General features: G+C 38.6%; 1 protein-coding gene across 2 annotated transcripts in view; it reads right to left on the bottom strand.

Moving 5' to 3' along the window:
• LOC124057549 (protein unc-13 homolog B-like) overlaps window positions 1-24,740 on the bottom strand; it is a 156,803-nt gene that overhangs the window by 15,351 nt on the left and 116,712 nt on the right. For both annotated transcript variants that reach the window (XR_006843128.1, XM_046385932.1), the window contains exons 22-31: window positions 22,533-22,601; window positions 21,892-21,981; window positions 20,252-20,392; window positions 19,269-19,510; window positions 18,640-18,725; window positions 16,712-16,838; window positions 15,497-15,593; window positions 12,663-12,806; window positions 10,015-10,092; window positions 9,575-9,652 (exon numbers count right to left, since the gene is read on the bottom strand). Coding sequence is in view for 1 of the 2 variants with exons in the window: in XM_046385932.1 (XP_046241888.1) it covers window positions 9,575-9,652; window positions 10,015-10,092; window positions 12,663-12,806; window positions 15,497-15,593; window positions 16,712-16,838; window positions 18,640-18,725; window positions 19,269-19,510; window positions 20,252-20,392; window positions 21,892-21,981; window positions 22,533-22,601 (1,152 nt within the window). In the remaining variant the exon portion in view is untranslated. The remainder of the gene's footprint in view (window positions 1-9,574; window positions 9,653-10,014; window positions 10,093-12,662; window positions 12,807-15,496; window positions 15,594-16,711; window positions 16,839-18,639; window positions 18,726-19,268; window positions 19,511-20,251; window positions 20,393-21,891; window positions 21,982-22,532; window positions 22,602-24,740) is intronic.

Genomic DNA, 24,740 nt, shown 5'->3' with positions numbered 1-24,740 from the left:
CACATCACTGATAAAAGTCTTTGAGTTTGGTGACCATGACAAATGTGAGAACCAATTCTTTTTGCTTTTCAGAGCTTTAAAAATCACATTAATCTTTTTCAAAGTATTTTCTGACATTTGTTTGGCTTAATTCTACTGTTCTGCTGGCAGCAATCCACATTTTCAGGCATCATTTTACCCTCGATTTTAGGTGATTGATAACCCCAAACGGGCTTGATGTAACTAAGTCTGCAGTAAGTTAAGATATTAAAAAAAACGCTGTTAGACATTTGCTCTAAAATTTTGTGGTTGTACAAGGTTATTGCTTCTTAGCTTCCCTTCTTGCTTTTCTACCTTGTAACAGTGTTTTCAACAATTAGCCAGCACATGTTAAGTGATCATTAGGGCTTAGTCAAGGAGGGCAGAACATGAAACATCAGTACAATTTATGATCATAGGACAAACTTGAGAAAGATATATATAGTAGGACCTTTCATTAGGGTTGCAGGACTACAGCCTGACAAAGTTTTACCAATCCCTATTTGTACATGTGTGTGCTGGTTGATCACAAGGTCTATAAGGCGTGTTTTAAACACCCACCTGTTTGCTCTTATTGTCCTCCTTGGGGCAAAGACAAAAAAGGAAATATTTAAAAAGAATACCAGCTACCATTAATCTCTCTTTTTCTCACAAATACACTCAAGTCAACAAATTAATCCATTAAAAATGTTTTTTTAGGAAGGACAGTGAGTAAGAAAGAGCAGATGAAAGGTAGAGCAATCACAAAAAACCAACCTGTTTCTCTTTATCTTTCTTTTCAGCCTGCAACGACACACATTTGTGAATGAGCTATGAGTGATGGGAAGATGCACTCTTTTTGGCACTTTTGTTAAGTTCACCCTCTGCTGTTAGATTTTAGTCTCTTCAGACAGTGACTCACATGTTAATAAAGCTTATTGTTGCTTTCAGGTGAGGCTCTTATAGGACCAGTTTTTATATCCATCTTGGAGGTCCCCTCCCTCCAAGAGGTGGTAAAAACTTAACTAATAACAAGCCTTGACATTTGAGGGGTACAAGGTGTTTCTCTCTGTTTCTCTCTACACCTTCAGATAGCGTCTGGATAAAAGATTAGCACACATTACAAGTGATTTCAACCCACTTCCAACCACATGAGGATCATTAGCAGCAGGCACGTTGATAGCTGACCCCCTGGGGGTCATTCTTAAATGTCTCTTTAGACTCTGCAATCTGTCCTTCCTGTCAGCAAATTAGCTCACTAATAACTTGCTCCTTCCCAGCTTCAAGGTGCGATCATGTGAAAACACCTGAAATGAAATCTTGCACACTTTTGTTCCACCAGGACACTTCATTTTACCCCAACATTCTAGAGTTGACTGAAAACCCCTCTGGACAAAAAATAAAAAATTATTGATGAGAGACATGTTGGCAGAGATCGGGGCAAATATTGTACGTCCGGCCATTCCTCACCTTAGCAACAGGGCCATCTCTCAGTCAGACCTCTCATTTTGGGACCAGCAGTAACTACTTTGGAGCATGGTTACTATCAAGAGCACATTTTAATTGTGTTTTTCTGCACTTTTTTCTTTCTTTGCTCCATTTTGAACAGCAGTACCTCTCACAGCGGGGTCCTTGTCATTACTAACTAACTGCCGTCGTGAGGAGTGAGCACACAAGCTACTGCCTCCTCCTACAATTGTCTTTATAGTGTCAAAGTTCAACTCTCTATTATTATTTTTTTTAAAACAATACTAAATTTTTCTGTATTTTTTAAAAATCCAGTTCAAGTTCTGTCTTAGTTTTATCTGGCTAAAGTCAAAGTAAACTGTTTTATCAAACCTACAATAATTTTTTTGGGCCTTCTGCAGGCTGTGGCAACAAAACCACAGCATAAGCATATCATCATCTTTTCAGTTCTTCCATGGGTTTTAAAACCTTTGATTCTGAAAACAGTTGCCTGCTGGGGCCGAAAATGACATGTGAGTAGGAAGCACGAACGGCCGCTGCCTTGTGCATTGTTTTCGCTTTGTCATTTCATACATTCACACAAACATTTCTAAATTATGACTAGTTTGCATGCACAGGGATTGGATGACATATGAAAACAGGAATTAAAATGCCATATGACATAAATGGTTATAAAATAAACAGAAAAACAAGTAAACTTAAATCAAAGGGTACATCACCTTTTCCTTATCAAGCTTTTGGACAAAGAAAGAAATGAAAGAAAAACATGTCAAGATTAGAAAAGATAAAAAACAACACATATAAAGCATGAAAAACAGAAGAAAAAAGATTGCAAAAATATGAACATGTACATGACTGCTGAGACTTACAATATATGAGTTTTTTTTTCAGGGGTTGGGCTCGGCCCCTTAATTCCAGTGAAGGGAAATCTTAATGCTTCAGCATACCAAGACATTTTGGACAATGCTATGCTTCAAACTTTGTGGCAACAGTGTGGGGAAGGTCTTTTTCTATTCCAGCATGACTGTGCCCCAGTGCACAAAGAAAAGTCCATAAAGACATGGTTGGTTGAGTTTGGTGTGGAAGAACTTGACTGGCCCACGCAAAGTCCTGACCTCAACCCCACTGAACACGTTTGGGATGCACTTGAACAGAGACTGTGAGCCAGGCCTCTTCGTTCAACATCAGTGCCTGACCTCACAAATGCTCTACTGCATGAATGGGGAAAAACCTCCCACAGAAACACTCCAAAATCTTGTGGAAAGCCTTCACAGAAGAGCGGAAGCTGTTATAGTGGCAAAGGGGGACCAACTCCATATTAAAGTCTATGTATTTAAAATGCGATGTAATGGTCAGGTGTCAGTACTTTTATCTATATAGTGTACACACACAACTTTACGCAGTCTCATTAGCAAAATGAAGGGAAAATCATGTCAAGCACATGTGGGGGTTTCAGTCCTCTCTGAGATGACAGCCAGCGGGAGGGGAGAGGTTCGTTTTTGAAATGCTAGACGAACTTGCTAATTGGTAAAGTAAGCAAACCTTCCCCTGCTCCTCCTCACTGTCACCACAGGCTGAAGACTCCTACAGGAGTACACATGGCAAACAATTGTTTTCAGCACAACATGGTCACAAACTAAAGTATCTACTTCCGGTAACATTCACCAAATTAATAACAGAGCTCTAAATTCTCACTCCTAAGTTTTAGGAGATAATATCAGCTCATTGATGAACATTCTGCTACATTTTTCCAGTGTGCGTTAATAGGCACCTTCTTTTGCTTTGCTCTTGTTCTGGGAGGAGGAGGAGGTTCGCTGTTGTCAGTTCTCAAAAGCTGTGAAAAGCTTTGCATTTTCTTTTGAGAACCAAAGGTAAAAATATCTCAAACTTTTATTAGTCACTTCAAGCAGATTTCTTTTTTATTTTTTGCACCTAGCACTTCCCTGAAGCACCTTTTTAGCGCTGCTACGCGTAAACAGAGATGTCTGTGAAAACAGGCATTTAGGGTTACAACAAGGTGCTAATCTGCATTGTCGTGTCCTGTTATTGACGAACTTTGTCCATCAGAAGACAAGAACAGTGACAGAATCAGACAGAATGGTGGTACATTTGATTTAAACAGAAGTAAGTCAGTGCCTGTACAGCTCCTACAGTTTCGCCTGTAATGTTATTGCAATAAATCAACAGTTTCAGCAGCAGTTTGATATTGTATTAAGATTCGACTTCATGTCTGATTAAAACAGAACATAAACATATGTAAGCCTAGTTCACAAATGCACCACAAGACACGACACACAAACTCCTGGATAAGCAAAGGTCTGATTTCATGAATATTCACAAACTGTTATTTGTCCTGGAACAACCAACCTTTTTCTCTCTCTCTTTGTTGTCAACCTAAGGGCAGACAGGACCATTTCAGACAGGAGAGAACAGGGCAGGAAAAGCAGGAAGGTGTTAGCAATCACGCCTTTTTTGCAAAAATAGAGACAGCTCTTAAAATCCAACATCAGCAGCCATCAAAAGCAGTATGATCGAAAGAACATATGAGAGCGAGAAACATTTAAAAGTTGACCTTACCCCTACATTTGTACCTATGAGGACCCTTCACAGACAAAGTGCATGGCCAAGCCTCTAACCCTATAAATTTTAACCATCACAGTCACCCACACCTTTAATCTAACGTTGACCTGAACCCAATAATAATGGCTGGACACCCATGCCGTAAAGTCACCCTTACTCTCACTCATTTCTATTTTTAACCACAAAGCAGCATTGAAGATGAACTTAAAGAACTTGCAATCGAGGCTAGTCTCACATTCACTGAGAATCTTGGGGTACCCCCTTACAAACAGCTCCTTCCTTTTTCAAGGAATACTGTATCAAAAACACATCTGATGTCCCACACAGGTCATTTACTTTTTTCAAGTAGCACCACGAGGACAGCATCATTTAAGGAGAGGGACAGGTCTGAAGTGATTCATTGTTCAGTCAAATTGGCCTGAGTATAAAAATAGAAAAAAAAAAGAAAAATATAGAGAAGGACCATATATTTTGGACAAACCTAAATGCTTGCATGCACACTACTTCAGTTTTTTTTACACTCTCCATGCACACATAATGTTAGACCAAAAAATATCCTCTCCTGCAAAAAAGCTGAACATTTAGCTGGCTAAATGTATGTATATTTTTAACATAACATCCATTTTAACATCTGTTAAGATAACTGGAATTTTACATTAGCCAGCACAGGCTCTGCCACACTTTCTTCATCCTCTGCTCCAAGTCTGACTTTCTCCCCTCCTCTCTGACCCCCCACAGTCAACTGACAAACTAAGACATTTCAAGAAGCCATTTGGTGGCAGCTAAATGCAACATTTTATGCACTATCAAATTCAATTATCTGGCAGAACATTGTCTAGTCTATTAAGCAACCACTCGAGCAGGGAGGCTGTGTTAGCGCCCAGCTGTAAATGTGTTAAGAACACTGCTAGCATGTGGTACCAGAGGCTTCATGGACATTTTGGAATGGAGGGATTTATCAACAGATGTGAAGTTCAGAGCAGTAACAGTCACTTGATAATGCCAAAAAAAGAAAGAATTAATTATTTCAAATGTTTTCCTGTGATCTTGAACAGTTAGTTTGGATTTAGAAGACTCAAAGTCTGTGATTACCCTTGTCCATGCAAAATCACTTGGTGCATACATGGGAGACATTGCTAGTTTTGTTTTGCGCTCTGTTTCAAGATGTTTTAAAGCCTTGAAGTTTTGTCCATGACATCTGTAAAGTCATCTGTAAAGGCAAAATGAGTAGTTCTCTTCCCATATTTACATTTACTGTTATAAGGATGTTTGACAAAGAGTATTTTCATCAGTATTTTTCAACATCAGTTTTTAGATTATGCTGCTATCCAAAATCTCTTCTGACTTTTGTAAAAATATTGAGATTAATATGATATAAAGAGTGCAAGACCACAAATTACACAGATGTTTTTTATATAGGACTTTTGTCGTTATTGTTTTTCCTTCCTTAATTTCCTCTTACCTCGGATCCTTCTGAGTCTGAGCAACCAGACTGGTGTTAAAATGGACAAAACAATAAGAAAAGAAAGAGAAAATAATTACCAAAAAGAATAATGGAGATTATCTGGAATGAAAACTCAGTTAGAATGAGCTACAATCCCTCTCTCACCTTGGACTCCTCTGACTGGCAGCCATAAAGATTGGCCCAAACAAACAATAGTTATTTTAAGATATGAAGACAAGGTTAGTTAGCAAACATAAAAAGGATTTTTCTGCTTTTGCTGATGCAGCCTACCCACCATGTCCTCGTCCCCTTCATTCTCACTGATAGCCTGAAGATGGTGCAAAAATAAAAACAAATTACATAAAATGTAGGGAAAATAAAATGTGATTATATATATAAATACACATGCATAAGAGATTGTCGTAATAGGAACTGATGCTCCACTGAGATTTTTTAAGGACAGGGCTAGTGTACTGTACAATTCAGCATCCTACTCCAATTATACTGGCATCCAGTTAAACAATTAACTAAGCAAGACACTAATTTATGATAATGATAGCCACTATCCCCAAGCTCAAACTAACTTCCAGTGACAGTCCATGTAGATGAATGCGGTTACAAAGACCTTAAAATTCTGCAACGTGACCCTCCATCAAACCACACTGTACGCACTCAGAATGACATCAGCCAGTGAAAATGTTATTATCTGACCTGAAAGATCTGACAGTTGGAAGCATGTAATATAACATAATACAACACGCAACCAAAGGCATAAATCACCACAACCCTCCTCCTGACAGAGATAACTAAAAGACCTTTTTTCTTACAGCAAATACTTGGACTTGCATCGCAGGAAATGCACTTGTGTTCTCAATAACATTAAGGGTTGCACAAATGGAAAGCAGCTGTGTGTGACAACCAGTATAAACTCACTAAAAGTAATTGTATTCAAAACGAACAATCCAATTTGAAGTTGTTGACCCACCTCTTCATCAAACTCCTCAGGTTCCTCCTCGTTCTCAAGCTTTCGGTAAGAAGCATAGTAGAGAGCACAGTATTTTATATATATGTACACAATACATTTGGTGGAAAAGGAAACTAAAGTTTATTTCTAAAGTTTATTTCTAGAGAGGAGGAGGAGGACGGAAGAATTTGTGTTGATGTCTTGTTTAGGGGTGAATTGGGATTTACTTAAAAATACACACACACACACACACACACACACACACACACACTACTGGGTAAAAAGAGGTTTGACAGTTGGCAAGAGGTTCAGGGTTTGTTTTTGCTTTAATGAACATGTTTACTGTGTATTTCTGTGTTGCAGGAGCAACAACAGAAGGGGGAGTGAGGGAAACATAGACATACCCTCTCCTCCTCAGCAGTTATCTGTCAAAAGAAAAACACACACTCAGCCTCATGTTACTTACATTTACTCAGCGCCTATGAGTTCTCATGCACAAATGCTAAATTTAAACATGTGGCGCAAACAAATGACTAAAGCAAGATGATCTGTTATTATAGAGCTTTCTCCACCATTAAAATTCTAAAAATATCAGCAAGATTACTTTACTAAACTGCTAGCGATGTGAATGTTGCAGGAGAGACACGTTTTCTCAGAAGATTGTCACTGCAACACATACACACTGTAGCTTTATTCCCACCAAAACAAAGCGTTTTCAACTGTATTTTTCAGAGGTTTTCTGATTTCATCCTTTTAAAAAGTTTTGAAACATGTCGAATGCTATTTCAGTTTGCCGCTTCTCCTGCTAGTGACTGATGAACCCAAATACATATAAAATGGTTCCATTACAGTAATTAGGTCACACCTGGAGGACGGTGAGTTGACCCACATAGGCCATAGTTTGCCTACTGGAACACAAACAGGGAAAACAGAGGCAGACAGGGAATTTTTGTGTGCAGAAATTTGTATCATGTCTTTGATTTCATTTACAGAAGCTCCTCCTGCATCATTTGAACATATGTCTACAATGTGAATGACTGTCAACCTCACCAGCAAATAAAAACTATAACTGTAACTGCACCTTGTGTGCCTCAGCATCAGAGCTGAGCTTGTGGTGGACAACAGTGCTTCAAATATGGATGCTGCTGCAAAGAAGAAACAAATTCTACAACGTGGATGCTTCATACATATCTTCAACTCGGCAGCACAGAAGATCTATACAAGCAGCAGAAATGTTGTCATAGTTTGCATATGCCTAAAAATGCATTTTGTGGGGTCGCTGTGTCCTTTGACCAACAAATTCTAATCAGTTCATCTTTGAGTTCAAGTGTATGTTTGTGCCAAAACCCTTTGAGAAATTCCCTCGAGCAGCCCCTGAAATACTAGTTCATAAGAAAAGGACAGATAAACGAGCCAAAAACATAATTATGGCCACAGCTATTGTTGGCATGGAGGCATAAAGTATCATGACAAAATCTTGATGGATCAGAGCTGTGATTTTGAAAACACTCACCTCTGGAAAATGACTCTGTCCTGGCTAGTTGGACACTTTCTTAGAAAACAATTTTGCCAGTCATGCCAGCCATGTTTAATAGCCTTTAAAATTTGTTTTGTTTCATTTGATGAATGTGTGATATGTGTTTGGTGAAATCCAAAACAACACCATGACAGCAACAAATGTAAAAATTGTAGATTGTAGGCTATACTGCAGTCAATAATGCATTACACAGTACAATGCATTTTGATCCAATAGAGAATTTACATACTGACGTACAGAACTAGATTTGCCTCACTACTGACTAGTATGACATGTTTGTAACAGAAGATTCAGTCTCAATTTGAAATAAATGTTTTTCCTAACAGGGCTATATTAGGCCCAGATCAATTTTCTTCTCTCTGGTGTAAATTAAATCGCACTGTGTTTCCACTTTTACAGATTTCCTACAGGTTCATACAGGTGGTAACAACATTTGCCGTATATGACAAGTCTACACCCTTATTTAAGGTTTTTGTTGCCATTTATAATTGAAAACAGAATGTTTGGACAGACTGATTTTTTTTTCCAAAACATGCTCCATTCAGGGAAAAAAAAATCTTCTTCAATCTTTTTCAAATAAGCACATTTGAGGAGGATGGCCACATTAAAACAACTGAAAAATATTATGGTGAAAGCTAGCAGTTTTCAGTATTTCATTACAGAGACACCAAAACACTGCAAGTTGTCATGTCTATTGTGTGTGTGTGTGCACAGCAAAATTATCTGAGTTAATTTTCTAGTGTTAAGCAAAAGTGTTAAAATAAAGAGTTGAAATGACACTGTTACAAGTTGTTAAATTTAACTGTAAAGGTCTAATATTTTTTGGGACTTTAGGTTTGGGACTCATCTCCTAAGTGTTATGCAGAGTTTATTTTTTTTAACTCTGGATAGTTATTTTAACACTAGATCTGAGTTGTATAACTAACACTTTAGGGAGTGTTAAATTAGCTGCAAAAATTGCAAAGATAAACAACAGCATAGTATTAGTACTGACTCTCTCAAACATGCAGTTTAGTATGATGGCCAAAAAGCACCAATTTAGTCTCAGCAGGCCAAAGAAGCTTCTTCCAGTTGACCTTGGAGTCATTAGTCTCTAGTCAAGATTAAAATGGAAATTGATTTTATAGCCAACTCCTGAATTACATTTTTCAATAACCTTTTCTTGGAGAGTGTTCTTTTGTCTTCATGGAGTAACTGTACTCAGGGATGCTGATTAAGCAGTGACTAAACATTCCAGACACACACCACAATCATTTGAGACACATTCACTGCACTCAGGTGACCTCCATTTCACTAACTGTGAGACAGCTGCCTGGTTGGTTTGGTCAGACATTTTGAGTAAGGTCAGTCAATTTAAAGGGTTATATTTACGAAATCACTTATTTCATATTATATAATTTAACTAACTGACATTACTTTGTAGAAATATTTTCTTACTTTGACATTGAAGAGTTGTTTTTTTGTTAAAAAAACAAAAAACAAAAAGCCAACATATATTGACTATGATTCCATTTATAAAAGCCATGAACGGGAAAAAACATCCAAAGGTGTAAATACTTTTTATCGACGCTGCATTAATACTCACCTGTTTTGCTCCCATCGATTCAAACATCTTTTCTAATAGGACCCTCATCTGCTGGATGTTGTTCATCAGCACGCAGGGCTGGAGGAAGATAGATGAGGGAGACAACAGGTGCAAGCGGACAAGAAAAAACAAAAAGAGGGACACAGAAAGTCACATACAAAAAGGAAAGTCAAGAAAGAGTCAAAGAAAGTAAAAATACACAAGCCATACACATGTATGGAAGTCAGGAAAGAAAAGAAAGGTGATGACAGGAAGATGAAAGAACCATAGAGAAAACAACAGAGATAGAAGTTAAAGAGGCATAGAAGTGGGCAGCAGCAACTAAAATATTAATCAACTTCACAGAGAGTGCACTAGCTTTCAAAGTGCTTGGGCTCTTTCTAAATCAGAGATGAGCTGAGAGTGTAGCCGTAGCAGAGTGGTGACACAGCAGTACTCACTATCTTCTCCTTCTCACAGTAGGAGGGAAAGCTCTTGGCCAGCAGGGCACAATACTGCAGCAGCACTTTGGTGATCGTCTGTGGAAACAAGATAACACACACATAGGACATGTTTACTCTGGAAACTTCCGGAGAAGTGAATGGGAACATTGGTATTTACTCCTTTATATTGATTTGTTTAGTCAGGTCGAGGACGCTGCTGCATGAACTCAGGAGGAACCAAATATTCATTCTGTGGACAGTGTGCATCTCTGTCTTTTACTTAAAGAGCTGGAGCAGTTTGTTAGAAGTGAAGATATCCTATAACCAAAGGGCTTGTTACATGTTTTGGTCTTCATGAGCAAACTGACACGGGCAACTAAAATTACATGCCAGTTAAATATTATATTATGATTATTATTATATACCATAATATTATACTTTTCTTTCTTACTTATTCTGACTTTTCAGTGCAAGCATGCTAATTAAAAAGGTAATGGGTGTGACCATTCACAGCTTTACTTTTCACTTTAAACATCTAATTTGACAATGACTTTCCAGTTTTGTAGACAAACTTTGATCTTGATATAAATCATGATACATCATGTGACTGATGTGTGTGGTATGATACAAATCAGGAAGACTTGCATTTCTGGCATTGAGTAGTTTAAAATGGACAAAATGACAGAGCTTTGTGACTGTGGGTAATAGCTTCTTGACAGCGACTATCTTGACCTTTTCACACGCAGCATTACAAAGGTTTACCCAGAATGGCAAACACCAACAATAACCAAAACACCAACAAACCCAGATCATGTAGATAAGAATAGCGAGTAGATCAGTGGCATCAATCAGGTGCTGCAAAGTTTTTCCTTTGTGTCACAAGATTCTAAGGTTTGACCACTGTCAGCACCGTAGAGCAATATTCAGTTATCTCATCTCTGACATAAACATAACATACACATACTGTAAATACTGCAAGCATGGGCATTTGAGCCATTTTTTAGGCCTTTATTTGATATTGTATATCACCAGCTGTTAACTATACCTGCAAATCAGATGCCTATCAGTGACAGATGTTTACCTCAAAACCTGCAAATATTTTTTAAATGGAAAAAGATGGCAACTGTATGGTGTCTCTGAGCTTCATTCTACTCAGAATATTGATTGCTGGTTTCAGTAAGGTGCTGTACAAGGAAGCAACACAAGAAAGGATTTTTGTTTTGGTTTTTTAATTTTTTTGTTTTTTTAACATCCCAAGATGAAGTATTTGCAAATGTTTAATGAGGTAGGAAATACATTTGACGTGTTTGTTTTTGCCCTTTGGTGACAAACAATAAATGTCATGTTTGTTTACAATAAAAACTCCACAGGGTACTTTGAAATAACTCAGTGAGTTAATTTATCGTCTGGAATGACAAAAAACTGTGCCTGTTACCTCACAGCGTCTCATGTTTACTGAGATTTCAATTCTTGGTGCTGAGTCAGACAGATGGCCCTCTTACACTCATGCATTAAACATATGAGTGATTGCTGCCTGAACTACTTAGTATGTTTTCCTCTCATTGTACTGTATGACTCCCCTTTTACCCTTCTGCTGATGTCTCTGTCTTTACTGTCATCTCATACTTTTCCAAAATAAAGTACAACTGTGCAAGCCTGCAGGCAGAAGAGAAAGACAAAGGGGGCAGAAGACAGAAAGAATTTGGACAGAAGAAATACAGAAATAGAGGCAGATATGCACGGAAAAATATCTGAGGACTGAAGGACTGACAAGAAGGACTGCATGGAGGAATGGGAAGGCAGGTTGGTAGAGAAGTGAATGAAAAGCCAACAAAACCTAAGACAGAGGAAACGAAAAGCTAGAGAGAGCGATTAAGTGGCAGAAAATGAAAACGGCATCAAGGGCTGGGGGCAGATGATAGACAACACAGAGTGATGGCTTACATTAGCCATTCTTTATTTCACAAATCCCATATTGATCGAGGCATAACGTCACATACACACACACACACAAACGCACACGTGCAAGTGCACAAGTGCACACAATTCCTCTGCAGAGAAAGGTTTGTTAGTTTTAATGGCTATGCCTAGAAGCAACAGCCATATATTCAAGAAAAAATATAACTTAAATAACAAGACACTGAATACATTTCAGTACCAAATACCCGAAACTCTTTAGTCTATATCTCAAATGCACAAAAGATTTGAGAGAGTTGTTTGAGTAAAGCTTCTGAGATGACTCACGATTATATATATATGTATATATGTGCTACAGTTTCATCACAGACTGCACAATCTGTAAAAATGACAGAAAATCATGAAAACTGTCCTTTACAATCTTGCAATGACCAAGTTGACGTCTTAAAATTCTAATTATTTTTTGTTTAAAGGCCTAAACCAAAATTAATCAATTAATTAAAAAAAGGAAAAGTAGAGAATATAAGAAGCTGGAACATGAAAATATTTGGCATTTGAAAAATGACTTAAGCAGTTAATTGACTGATGAATGAATTATTTCACCTCTATGGGGCACTGTTTTTGTCCACGCCCACTTTACTAAATATGAATACATAGTTTTTGTACATTGTATGACCTGACTTGGGAGAGATGGGAGCTTTATCTGGCATCTCTTTATGTTGATGTTTGTGTACGAGTCTGCGTCTCACCTTGGCAAAGCGTCGGTTATACTGGCCCACCACAGTAGGGTCAGGGCAGTCCAGCTTCTTAATGATCTCAAAGCTCTGGTTGAGCTGAGTGAAGATGTCCACAACCGAGCTGGAGAACAGAGCGTGCTCAGACGTCTGCTGGAACTGCAGAAAAGGTCAATTGCAGAGTTTCAGATGACTCCTGCTCTTTTATTTAAACAGCAAAGTCTCTCTTCATCTTCTCTCTGCTATTTTCAAGAGGTTGTGGTCCTTTGTAGTGATATACATCCTCTCCTTCTCTACTTCTATTGTTTCCTGTGATCTAATAATAAATTCTTTTCCTACTTATTGAAGCAGTTCCTGTATAATTACTCCACAGATTTCAGGCCACTCTGACCATGACAATCATTATCATTCACTTGAAATGTTGGTCCTGGTCTGGGAATAGAGAGCTTATTGAACTGCTACACTAATCATACGTTCCTGCAGATAAATTCATCAGCTAAATGGCTCTCATGGAAATGTAAACGGTGCCCAGAGGGTTAGTGTGGTAGTTAACATATTTCCCAAGTGACCCTGTCCTGCTGTTGTATCCTGTGGTCTACTCGTAGACACCTACAAAACTGGTTCTTTAAGAGACAATGGGGGCCGACAGGCACTTAACAGTTCCTCACATCTACCTCTAATGGACTTAAAAGACTTAAGCTATCAGACTACTTAAGAGAGTAAAGAGGTAGAGAATAGCCAGTATGCAGAAACGCCCTTTCCGCATCTTTCCTCTGCTGCAGTTGTCCATATGTAACTTCAAAAGCTTCACCTCCAAACCAGCATGGACCTGCAGGCTCTGAGTCTGCTATTCCATCCCACTCCTGAATGTTGTACATATCAGTCATTTACATAGATGACTGACACAAGAGCAAACCTTTCGTCTAAACCAACCATTCTTTTTTTTGATTACAATTGCTTGAGTCCTGAGTTTGTCCTGTCCCTCTTAGGCAGTGTTCAGACCAATTTTTATACTGCCTGAAAAAAGTGGACGTCGTGTTGGAAGGCATTCTATGTTCGAAAATCAAATACATGCAAAAATGCATTGGTCGATTGCTTTAATTTAGATTTGCCTCATGACTGGCATGAGTAAATATATGGTTGCTGCTGTAATAAGTGTTCAGGGATTGCTGTATGACTTTTCAGATGACAAATACAAAAACCTAAGCAAATCAAAAAAAAATTCCTTGAAGATGAAGTGCAGCTTTGGGACTGTCAGGAGGTTGACAGACAACACTAATCCACTGTTTGGGTAATCTGAGACTCAAAAGCAGGACTCTGCTACACCTAAACGAGTTGAAGCTTCCTTTAAAGAGTCGGAGAACAAAAGATTAGTTTCTAGATTTGGTTCTACTCTATAACCAATTAGGTTTCATGCAGAAATAAACAAGGTATTGTAAGTTTGTCATCACAAGCTGGAAATGCAACAGTAGATATTATATTCTGAAGTGGAGTCACCTTCCATTACTTCTCATGTCCCTTGTCCAATTTTCTCTGTGCTGAAAACAGTGTTTGCAAATAGAAATATGACAAATGTAAATGTATTCAGTATTTACAAGTCATAGCAGCTTTGATCACAAACATAAAAGCAATGTCCGATCTGCACAAATTAAGCTAACTGCAAATTGCAAATTATTTTGTTTGTTTAAAATCTGATGTCGGGTGAGGGAATTTCTATGTCCACAGGAAATAAGAAATTGAAACTTCAGGGTGAAATGCTTAATTTCCTTCCAACAGGGAAACTCTTGCTGTGTCTATGTGTCTATTAGTAAAACTGCAAAACAAAAAAAAACATTCTTTATGTAGCCACTGAGCAGTGAAGCAAATAACACTTGGTGTCATTTTGAACCAGCTCCTCTAGAATAGAACATTATTGTGTAACCTTAATACAAATGGACACAGACGCAAGACTTTACTGAGAGGCTGCAGTGTGCAGGGATGATCATTATATTGCTGTATATCCTTCCAGAGGGAGAAATATGAGGCAAAGACACTGTGTGAGGGACAGATACATGCTGCCTTTATAAAAAAGTAGCAGACAGTTACTGTATTTTGACCCTCATAGCACTCCTTGTTCTCTGACTCATAACTCAGATAACAGAAACATGACAAAAACATTTCTAGATTTAATGTGCTTCTGACAATAATTGCGAATAAACTATAATCTGTTTGGAAATTCTAGAAAAACAGAGGCTCCATGGAACTTCAGAACTTGCCTGAGAATCATTTTAAGATTTCCTCAGTATCAAAGTAATCCAGTGATTGTTGTCTGTACATCCATGTGCACACTGCAGACAGGAACTGCTTACAGCTAATTCAGCATACTCTTAAGTCCACAGCTTAATACCAACCAATGTAGCAACGTCTTCAACTTCTGTTATGGGAACTGTGGCTCCAAAACTTGCATGATGAAATTGATAGGTTTTTGAGAAGAATTTGATATCTTTTGTTACTATATTTTTGAGCCATAGGCAATAGTTTGCGTTGTTTGCTGGCACACAAGAAAAAATAAATAACTGACAGCTGTGAGACGTTGCCTAGTAACAGCAAGATATTGAACATTGCCAGAAGACAAAACAACACAAAAACACGTCTCACTTTTTAGACACCCAGTTGTTAGATTCTGTACTGTAAATAACATTGTTTGAAACCTCATTCTCATTGGATATTTGTATCTTTCAAATAGTGAAAATGAGGATTGCAAAACAAAACACATATCTGAGCCTTAAATAATGAAGCATAAATGTATACTAAGAAGAATGTCACAGAATGACCACAAGACCCTCATCATTCTTGTTTCTGCGACTCACCCCTTCTCTCTTGTCTCTCTCCAGCGCCCCATGCATGAACTCCATCGACACCTCCTCGTTCTCAGCCAGCCAGGCCAGAACAAATGGGAGGAACCACCTGGAGCAATAATAAGACAGACACTAAACTATCTTATCAGCCTCCTCTCATGCACAAAACATGAGAGAACCTATCACTTCTTAGTCAGTTGTAATTAGCGTTGTCTGAAATGTTATATTATAGTGAACTGTATATAGTAACACTATATAGACAGAAGTATTGGGACACATGACCATTACACCAACAGGGACTTATTGACATCACGTTCTGACAACACACAGACAGCTTTGCAGCTACAACAGCTTCCACTCTTCTGGGAAGATTTTCTGTGTGTTTCTGTGGGAATGTTTGCCCATTCATGCAGTAGAGCATTTGTGAGGTCAGATACTGATATTGGATGAAAAGGCCTGGCTCACATTCTCCGTTCCAGTTCATCCCAAAGGTGTTTGATGGGTTTGAGGTCAGGGCTCTCTGTGGGCCAGTAAAGCACCACAAAGAGGGTAGTCTGGATACTTTTATCTATATGGTGTATATGTTACTTGTCCATGGCCTTGGTCCTTGGCCATGGGGAAAGTCCCCAAACTTCCTTAAAAATCACTCCATTTTGCAAGTTGTTGAGTTGTAAATTTGGCAAATGTTATGCCGTCCAGTTTTTTCTTTCTTTGTTTAAATAAGTGATGCAGTCGTTTATTTTCACATAGAACAGGAAAGTGAGATTGGATCATGAGTGGTCACTGGAGGCACATGTGGAGATAACATTATAATGTGTGAGATGTGAACTGACTGAGAGCTCCTTCATCATGATAGGCTCACTTATGATGGATGTTAATACCAGGTCTCAACAGGCTTATTGTTAACAATGTTTACCACGTAAAGCACCTTGTGACCTTGTTTTGAAAGGTGTTGTATGAATAGAATGTATTGTCATTATCATCATTACTCTCGTCATCCATATTTATACTTTCCAAACCCATCTAGGAATGCTTTGATTGTGTGTGTGTGTGTGTGTGTGTGTGTATGCGTTTGTCCATCATTATGTATGCAACAAGATTAAAATCTCAACTAAAAGGTGGAACTCAGCAATCAAGATGAGCTGCCTTTTGGTTTTATTATTACATTTCTGATCTGGGGTGGGAAAATAAATTAGTATAAAGTGTGTGTGTGTGTGTGTCTCTTACGCAGGGTACTCAGGCACAGTGTCTGTAAAGGCGGATAGGTCCTTAACATACTCGTTGTAAAGCCATTTGACCTTGAAGTGCAGGTTCATGTAGTCAGCAGTCTTACAGAGCTTATGCTTCTCGTGTTCTGTGAAAGTCACAACCACACACAGACACACAAACAAACAAAACATACAGAAATTAACAGTTGTTACTGAGTTGTGTTGCAGGAGCTGCTGTTTTTCAGCCATTTGGCAAAGCGTTCAAATATCTGTCTAAATGTCTTTTTGCATGTGCCTTTCCAAAAAGAAACAGTTCACATCCTGTTTAGGCCAACCATTTCCTTATTTTTCATCAAACTCTGATGAAAGATGATACACATATCAAGCATACTGTCACATCAAGCTGAGATGCCTCATTTATCCAAGTTTTATACTTTCTAGGCAGCATCACATCAGAAATCAAAGGTAACCTGATGGACCAGTTAATGTATGAATGAAGATACAGCGATCCTGACGCTCTCCTCTCAAATTCACAGTGGTAAAAAATAATAATAATAAGGATTCAAAAGTTCCTTCATCTTGCCAGAGAGTGTAAAAGAAATGATATACTCTGCAGTGTAAAGTAACCCCTCTTACATCAGCCCCTCTTGGCATTTATAAATGCATGAACTCTGTGTGAGGTCACTACCTGAGCTCTGATAATAAGTCTATAAACATTGTTTTTAATAAACAACCAAAATGAAATGAAGTGTACTCCCTTACATTCTCTTGTCTACAAAAGGTTTGTCTACAAGGTTTCTGAATCACAATTTGCATAATTTGTGAATAGGTATGTAACCTCAAAAAAGTCAAAAGCCAACAGTGCCAAAAAGGTTGGAAATCTCTGCTACAGATGACTAATTAAAAAACACACACACACACACTCACCCACACACACAGTCTTACCAGCATAGAAATCAACTTTGCGGATGCGAAATGTGGTGGGAGCTGAGATGGTGACAGAGGTACAAAACACACCAATGAGCATTCAGAGAAAATAGAAGATTGATTGATAAAGCAAAGACAGAGACGCAAGTGGTTTTAGAGAAGGAAAAAAATAATATTTATAACACTAGTGGAGCTGGAAAGTAGGACTAGTCACAGAAAAAAGTCTACAGAACTGAGCTAAAAATACCATCTAATTCTATGAGTTCTGCTTCTCCCTGTGCTACACAGCATCTCAGGATAGTATAGTTTTGTAAAGTTTCTAATATGAGATACAGTCAGAATACTGAGTAGCTGGGAAGACTTCAAATGAGACACAGGGACTCTTGAGGTATCAGAGTGTTTAAGTAGTGTGATAACATGGCTCACTAACTTCAAACAGCCGTTTGTGCATTTATGCTGAACATGGAGAGCCTCAGGAGCAATCAGTCATCTTGTACACTACAGTGTTTCTCACAGTGTTAGAGACTGTTGAGCATCAGCCCTCACAACAACACACAGGACGTGGAATCACAGCGACTGTAACTGTACACCAACAATGGCCAAATGCCCAACTGACTATATAGAGAGATATTTTATTATGTTTTATAGCATTTAAAATAATATTTTAGGTTTTTGACGAGCTATCTGCAGCCAAAAGGAGTTTGATCAAAATGTACTTTTGTTGTACAGATAATTTTCTAAGTTGGTCCCTAAACTATAGCCTTTATTCTCTAAATTAAACTCAGCTAAGCAGCTGTCCCCTCTTCTGACTGTATCCTGTCATCAGCTACATTTTGTTGTCTACAGTCTCACCGTTGTTCCAGTGGTAGTGGTCAATTTTATGTAAAACTGGAAGAAATGATGGCAAAGAGAAGAAAAAGAGATGATGGAAAAAAACAGCAGGATTATCTGAGTTGTTACTCGTCCTCTTTCTACCCACACACACTGTACAGAGAGAAACACACACACACACAATCTTACCCTCCAGGGCATATTTCATGTCCTGAGCAAACAGCGTCCACATGACCTCAGCGCTGACTTTACCCACAGTGAGTTCCTGAGGAAACCTGAAGGGGTTGACGGGTCAGGACAAGACAGACAGTTAAAGTATTAATTACTCCACTAGTGGTTAAGTCTGTATGTCAATATTCAGCTTTTTATTCAACTTGCTAACAGATGCTTTGCGGGGTGTATGATCAAAGGTATGACAACTCAAAACACACATGGTAGCTTGTCTTTTTTTTTCTCAGACCTTCACAGCTCAAAACTAATGTGAACAAATCAATCAGAGACTTTTGCCCACATACAAATACTTGTTTTAAATATGGACTGTAACTGATACTTTTAAAATTAATATTATACTTTCTTTTTAAAATTTATAATACTCTATGAACTAAAATTCAACATGTGTTGGTTGTATGTGGCAACATAATGCTGGTGTGAACAATTAAATTCAATTACATTAGAAAATTCAATGAAATTTAATATGATGTGGGACATATTTCAAAACAAATTTAATGGCTTTTATAAACTATGACATAAAAGAAATGAATCATCTCAGACCTACAATGTACCACGTAAAAGCTGAAAGAATAAAACTGATTACTGACTGGTTAATGATGGGTGTGTAGGAGTTCTTGTCCTCCTCAATGATGGAGACGATGAGAGTGATGAGTTTAGGCCAGAAGTCCAGATTCTGGATGCTCGGGCCCTGCTCCTCCTGCTGGCTCTCCTCTTTCTTCTTCTCCTCCTCCTCTTCCTCCTCTTCACCATCATGCTCCTCCTCTTCCTCCTCCTCCTCCTCTTCCTCTCCCTCCACTTTTTCCTTCTTCTTTTTCTTCTCTGGCTCAGACTGAAAGAGGGAAAAGGCAAGAAGACAGATAAAATGATGGAAGAATTTAGTTGTCCAGATGCATTTATGCAGCTTTGAGAAAGTGAATCCAAAACCAGATATCCAGCACTTTTAAAAAGAAGCACAAGCTGCTATGAAATGAGTCGCAGCACAGAACAAAAACAAGTTTTTATGATGCATAATTGTGATTTCAGTGAATGATCTGCGCTGAATAATTTATAACAATAATTACAATATTACTCCTCGACCGTACTGAAATGATTTATTTTCAAACATTCCGGCTCCATGTTTATGTGACAACGTTCTGCACAGTCCATAAAGTTGAAAAGGGGATTATCATGCAAAGTATTGTTCATTTATACTAAACACAGACTGGTTTAATGAGTTCAGACACATTAACACATGATCTTCATCTTTCAGAGAACACTTAAAAATGATCTGCAATTAATTCTTCAGCTGAAGCAGATTCAATTAATTAGTGCACCAATTCAGGCCAAGCCAGCATGTGCAGTATGTACTGAGATTGATCTAATATGTGTAATAACCATAATATACATGTAATATGAATAATATAGTTTTGCATGATTTATATGCTCTAAAAATGATTTTCATCATAAGTGACTCGCAGTAATTTGCAGCATGAAAGTGTGCAGATTAGAATATCCAATTTTGAGAATGGTAGTACAAAATGTGCCAAACACTACATCTTAGCTCAAAATGTGTCGACGCTTAGCCACTCACTGGTTGGACAGCGGGCTGGAACTGGCGGTTGAAGAGCTCCAGACAGTTGTTGAAGATGTACTCGTAGGTGGAGTTCAAGCAGGCCTTGACGCAGTCACGCACCACATTGGCAGCCCTGGGAGGACTCTGCAGCTCCAAGACCTGGACAAGACCGGACATAAGAGTGGGAAGACAGGTCAGGACGAGTAAGGTTGTACAGAAACACACAGACATTCATGCATTCATAAATCAAATAGTATATACTGTACATAATAAAATCTTTGGACAACAAGTGATCACCACATGTTTGGTTTTTTTTCGTATGGCAATGGAGGTTTTGATTTTTTTTTTTAAAGCCTAGAGGTTACAAAATTAAATCAGTTAGAGTTTTCATACAGTATTCACAACCTATAAATAATGACAAGGCAGTATTGGGTCATTATAAATACATCAATGCAAAAAATATAAACTATAAATTTGTAAAAATGAGGCAAATTTTTCTTTCTTTTTTTTTTTTCTTTGCTTCATTCCAAACTGGAATAAAAAACAAACATGTGTGAATGGACATATGAAAGCATGGACACATAGAGATCCACAATCTTTCCTCTGTCCTCCACTCAGGAGTCAACAGACCTGAGCTCACTCTGAAAGACTTCAGTCAGGGGCTGCAATCAATCCTGCAACGCTACACCTAAACCCTGTGTGTGTGTGTCTGTGTGTGTTTGCTCTTGTGCTTCTACCCCTATGAAAGTCTTCACATGGACCAAAATCTACAAAAAATATGGCAGATTTTGAAAAATATGAAGAGACAGTTGACGACTTCAGGTTAATAAAGACAGTCTGTCTATCTTTGACAGGGACATCACACAGCTAATCAGCCGGTTAGCTGGTTTATTCTAAATCCAAAGGTCCATACTTTGCACAGTGGGCCTATATTATGTAAGGTGTCTGTCACCCATGAAAGTTTGAGCAGTAGAAACTTAATTTAATTCATTCTGGTGATGCATGTAAATAACCATAAAGTCTACCTAAGAGCATATCAGCTTGGGGTGCAACTGTCTTTGAAAAGGCACAAAATTCAGGCACCAGACAACAATGTAATTTATTGGTCAGGACAAGTACCCGTCCCCTCTCTGCCTCGGCCTAAGAGGTAAACTCTACCATTTTTTGCCCCCGTTGACGGTTTCACGTCAAAACAATGGGAAAACTTCCCAAAACAGTGGGAAGCTGGAATAAATTAATATGTATACACATAGTCTTTAGACACAACACACTGAGCTGAATAAAGCCATTTCACTTTACTGTATTGCATATTTCAGTATAAAATACACGTAAGTGATAGATACACATTACATACACAAAATTCATCCAATGAAGTACTCTAAAGAAAACAGGGACATTTCAGGGATGAACCACATTTCAGCTGGGATCAATGGCCATGGACTTCTCTGGATTTTTCCCTCATTCTAAAGTAAATATTAAGTTTTTGACCTGTTTGGAAACCGAAAATAACTGTTTCCAATATAACACACACTTTAAGAGAGCCAGGCTTTTAAAATGCATAAAGTCCTCTGCAGTGACATTAGTCAAGCAGCGCTGCATGTGTCTGATGTTTGGTTTCATGATTTGGTGATTATTAAACTGATGTTTTGTTTCAGTACCTTCATCCTGAAGAAGGTGATACTGGTGAGAAGATCCACAGTTGACTTGAGGTCCTGGAGGCGAGCCTTGCTGCTGGCCGGAAAGTTGTTCTGTAGGAAAACACGCACGCACGCACACACACACCTTAATCACAGGTTTCACTAGATAGTTAAGTTTATCTTCCTTCTTGGTCTACGGTCCTTTCAATCATGTCAGTGATTTGTTTGCCTTTTACCCAGTTTACTGAGTTTTTACTTTATCTCTGTATAACTGTTTACAAGCATATGGCCAAATTGCATGCAAAAAGACAGAGGGACATCATCCAGACAAAAGCTATATGTGCATATACCTGCTGTGACCCCAGAATAAACTTAAGAAATAGAAAAATAAACAACATCTGAGAAGCTGAGAACAGAACTGTTAACATCAAAAGCATACTGGAAGAAATAAATGACAGCAAGAGGTGGAACGTCGAAGAGAAAAGTTTTCATCTTGGGAAAGATGATAAATCATGACTTGTATTCAGATTTATACATACCCACCAACTCCGTTTTTGTGAATGAGTGGTGACAAGCTGACACTACACTTCTTACACTGGGATGGACTGAAGCTATAGATGTGCATGAGGTGAAGAAAACAGCAGCTGAGAGCAGAGACTCACTCTGTACATGGAGAGGTCGATACGCAGGGAGTTGTGAAGCTGATCCAAGAGCTTCACAAAACGATCTCTCTGTTGGAAAGAGAAAAGAAAGAGCAAAGATCCTTACACTTTTCTAGACAGTGGGGAAGACAAAGACATGAGCAATTTGCATCGTGAGGGTGTCTGAATGTGTCTGTCTCTGTCTGAATATGTGTGCAGTCTGGCACTGTGGAGACTAACAAGGAAGACAGAGAAAAAGAAATGTTTTTTGTGAGAAGGATATCAATATGGAGACAATTCTCCAGCACAATATAAGCCCATTAGATCTACATGAGAATATTTGAGCTCGGAAAGGCAGTGCTGCACTTCATGGCCCTTGCTGATGATGAAAAGCTTTTTTTTTTGGTGAAACACAGAAACAGCGTAGACATTCAAAATCTGTTTCCCCCTGTTGAAGACCCTGTGATGTCAAAGCAAATTTTTAACCAATTAGTTAAAATAACTTCTTTTTTGACAACTTGTAGCTATTCAGAACAATGTTTTTATGGACGTTTGTATTGAGCAAGAGGATGCAAATTCACACATTCATACAGGAGGTGCGATTTCCATTATCATTAGACCTCAAGGACACTGGCACGCTTTAATAAGAAAGTAACTATTCAATGCACTGGCATTGTGCGGTTGCTGCTCAATATACTTGCTCAAGCAAGTCGGATAGCAGTTATATATACTATGACCACAGCCCTCTGTTTGTTTGGCTGCACTCTAAACCAATACACCATTGTTTTTATGTTGCATTTCTCACTGGTAGCTACTCACGTCACGCTTGGACCATACATGTGTAATTTCCAACAGCACCCTATGACCTGTATCATTTAGGGGCAGTCGTGGATCAGCGGTTAGGGTGTCGGACCCGTAACCGGTGGATCGCTGGTTCGATTCCCCGTCCCGGTGTCCATGGCTGAGGTACCCTTGAGCAAGGTACCTAACCCCCACTGCTCCCCGGGCGCTGCACGCGGTCGCCCACTGCCCCGGGTTTGCTGTGTGTGTGTGCACGTCACTTGGGTGGGTTAAATGCAGAGAACAAATTTCGTTGGAGTGAGTTCCCTCCAATGACAAAATATGTCACTTTAATCTTTAATCTTTAATGCAGTAACAAGAGGTGTTGCCAAACCAACCAAGAATAGAAATCGTAATAATTGAACCTTTACTGATTACTTTTAACAATTCTTTAGGCTACATTCATACCACAGACACTTTCGTGCACTGACTCGCTAACTCCCATGCAAGGTCTGCTCATTGGGAACAATTTGAGCTCACTGTTCTGCCTAAAGACATGGAGACACACGAACAGGCCCAACCACCCCATGATCAATGGCCAACCAGCTCTGCTACCTGAGCTAGCCCGTAGTGGTATCCCCATTGCTTATTTTTGTAAATTTATCCACTACTCTCCTTTATAAATTTTTGCAACACAAATTTACATGTAATGGCAAAAAAGCACACATAAACTGAGAGACAGAGAGAAAGAGAGAGAGAGACTACCTTGGCTTAGTGAGAGTCACGACATGGCTGGCAAACTAACAAGATGAAATGAGTTGTGTCTGACAGAGAGAAACAGGAGGAAGAAAGAGCTGCAGGGACTACAGCCTCACTAGAAATTGGCAAAAGTCACTCACTCTTTTGAAAGAAACAAAAAACAAACAAACAACTGGATATCTGTCACACTTCAGTGTTTTACTTCCTTAGAAAAATGCCCAGTCATAGCTGCATAGCAATTAGTTTGTCTGTTATTAGTATATTGGAAAGGGTTTCCCCTTGGTTTTTTTATCTTTGGATTAAAGCATGAACAATGGCCAACACTAACTGGCACTAAAGACTAATAAAAAGTAGGACAGTAGGAACCAGCTGGTTTGGGTGGCCTGTCACAGACACAGCAGTGAGGTTTGGGTCTTTTTATGGGAATTATTGACAGAATTATGAGAATTATGAGAAGAGAATTATGTAACAATGGCAGCCTTGTCCTTCAACCTAACTCTTAAACCTCTACCTCAACTCTAAAATCAAGGTTTGAAGAAGTTAGAACCAGACAAAAGGTCCTCACTTTTCAGACCTTGTCCTCATTCTCGGCATGTAAAACACAGGAACACGCATACACATATCAGCTAAATAGACTGAGGTAAGGACAGCAGATCAGTTTTGACCTTTAAAAATAAAACACTGTCACAC

Source organism: Scatophagus argus, chromosome 4, assembly GCF_020382885.2.
Source record: "Scatophagus argus isolate fScaArg1 chromosome 4, fScaArg1.pri, whole genome shotgun sequence".
In the NCBI taxonomy this organism is placed as follows: Eukaryota; Metazoa; Chordata; class Actinopteri; family Scatophagidae; genus Scatophagus; species Scatophagus argus.
Note: the sequence above shows the minus strand (reverse complement) of the source record. Positions and strands in the feature narration are given on the sequence as shown.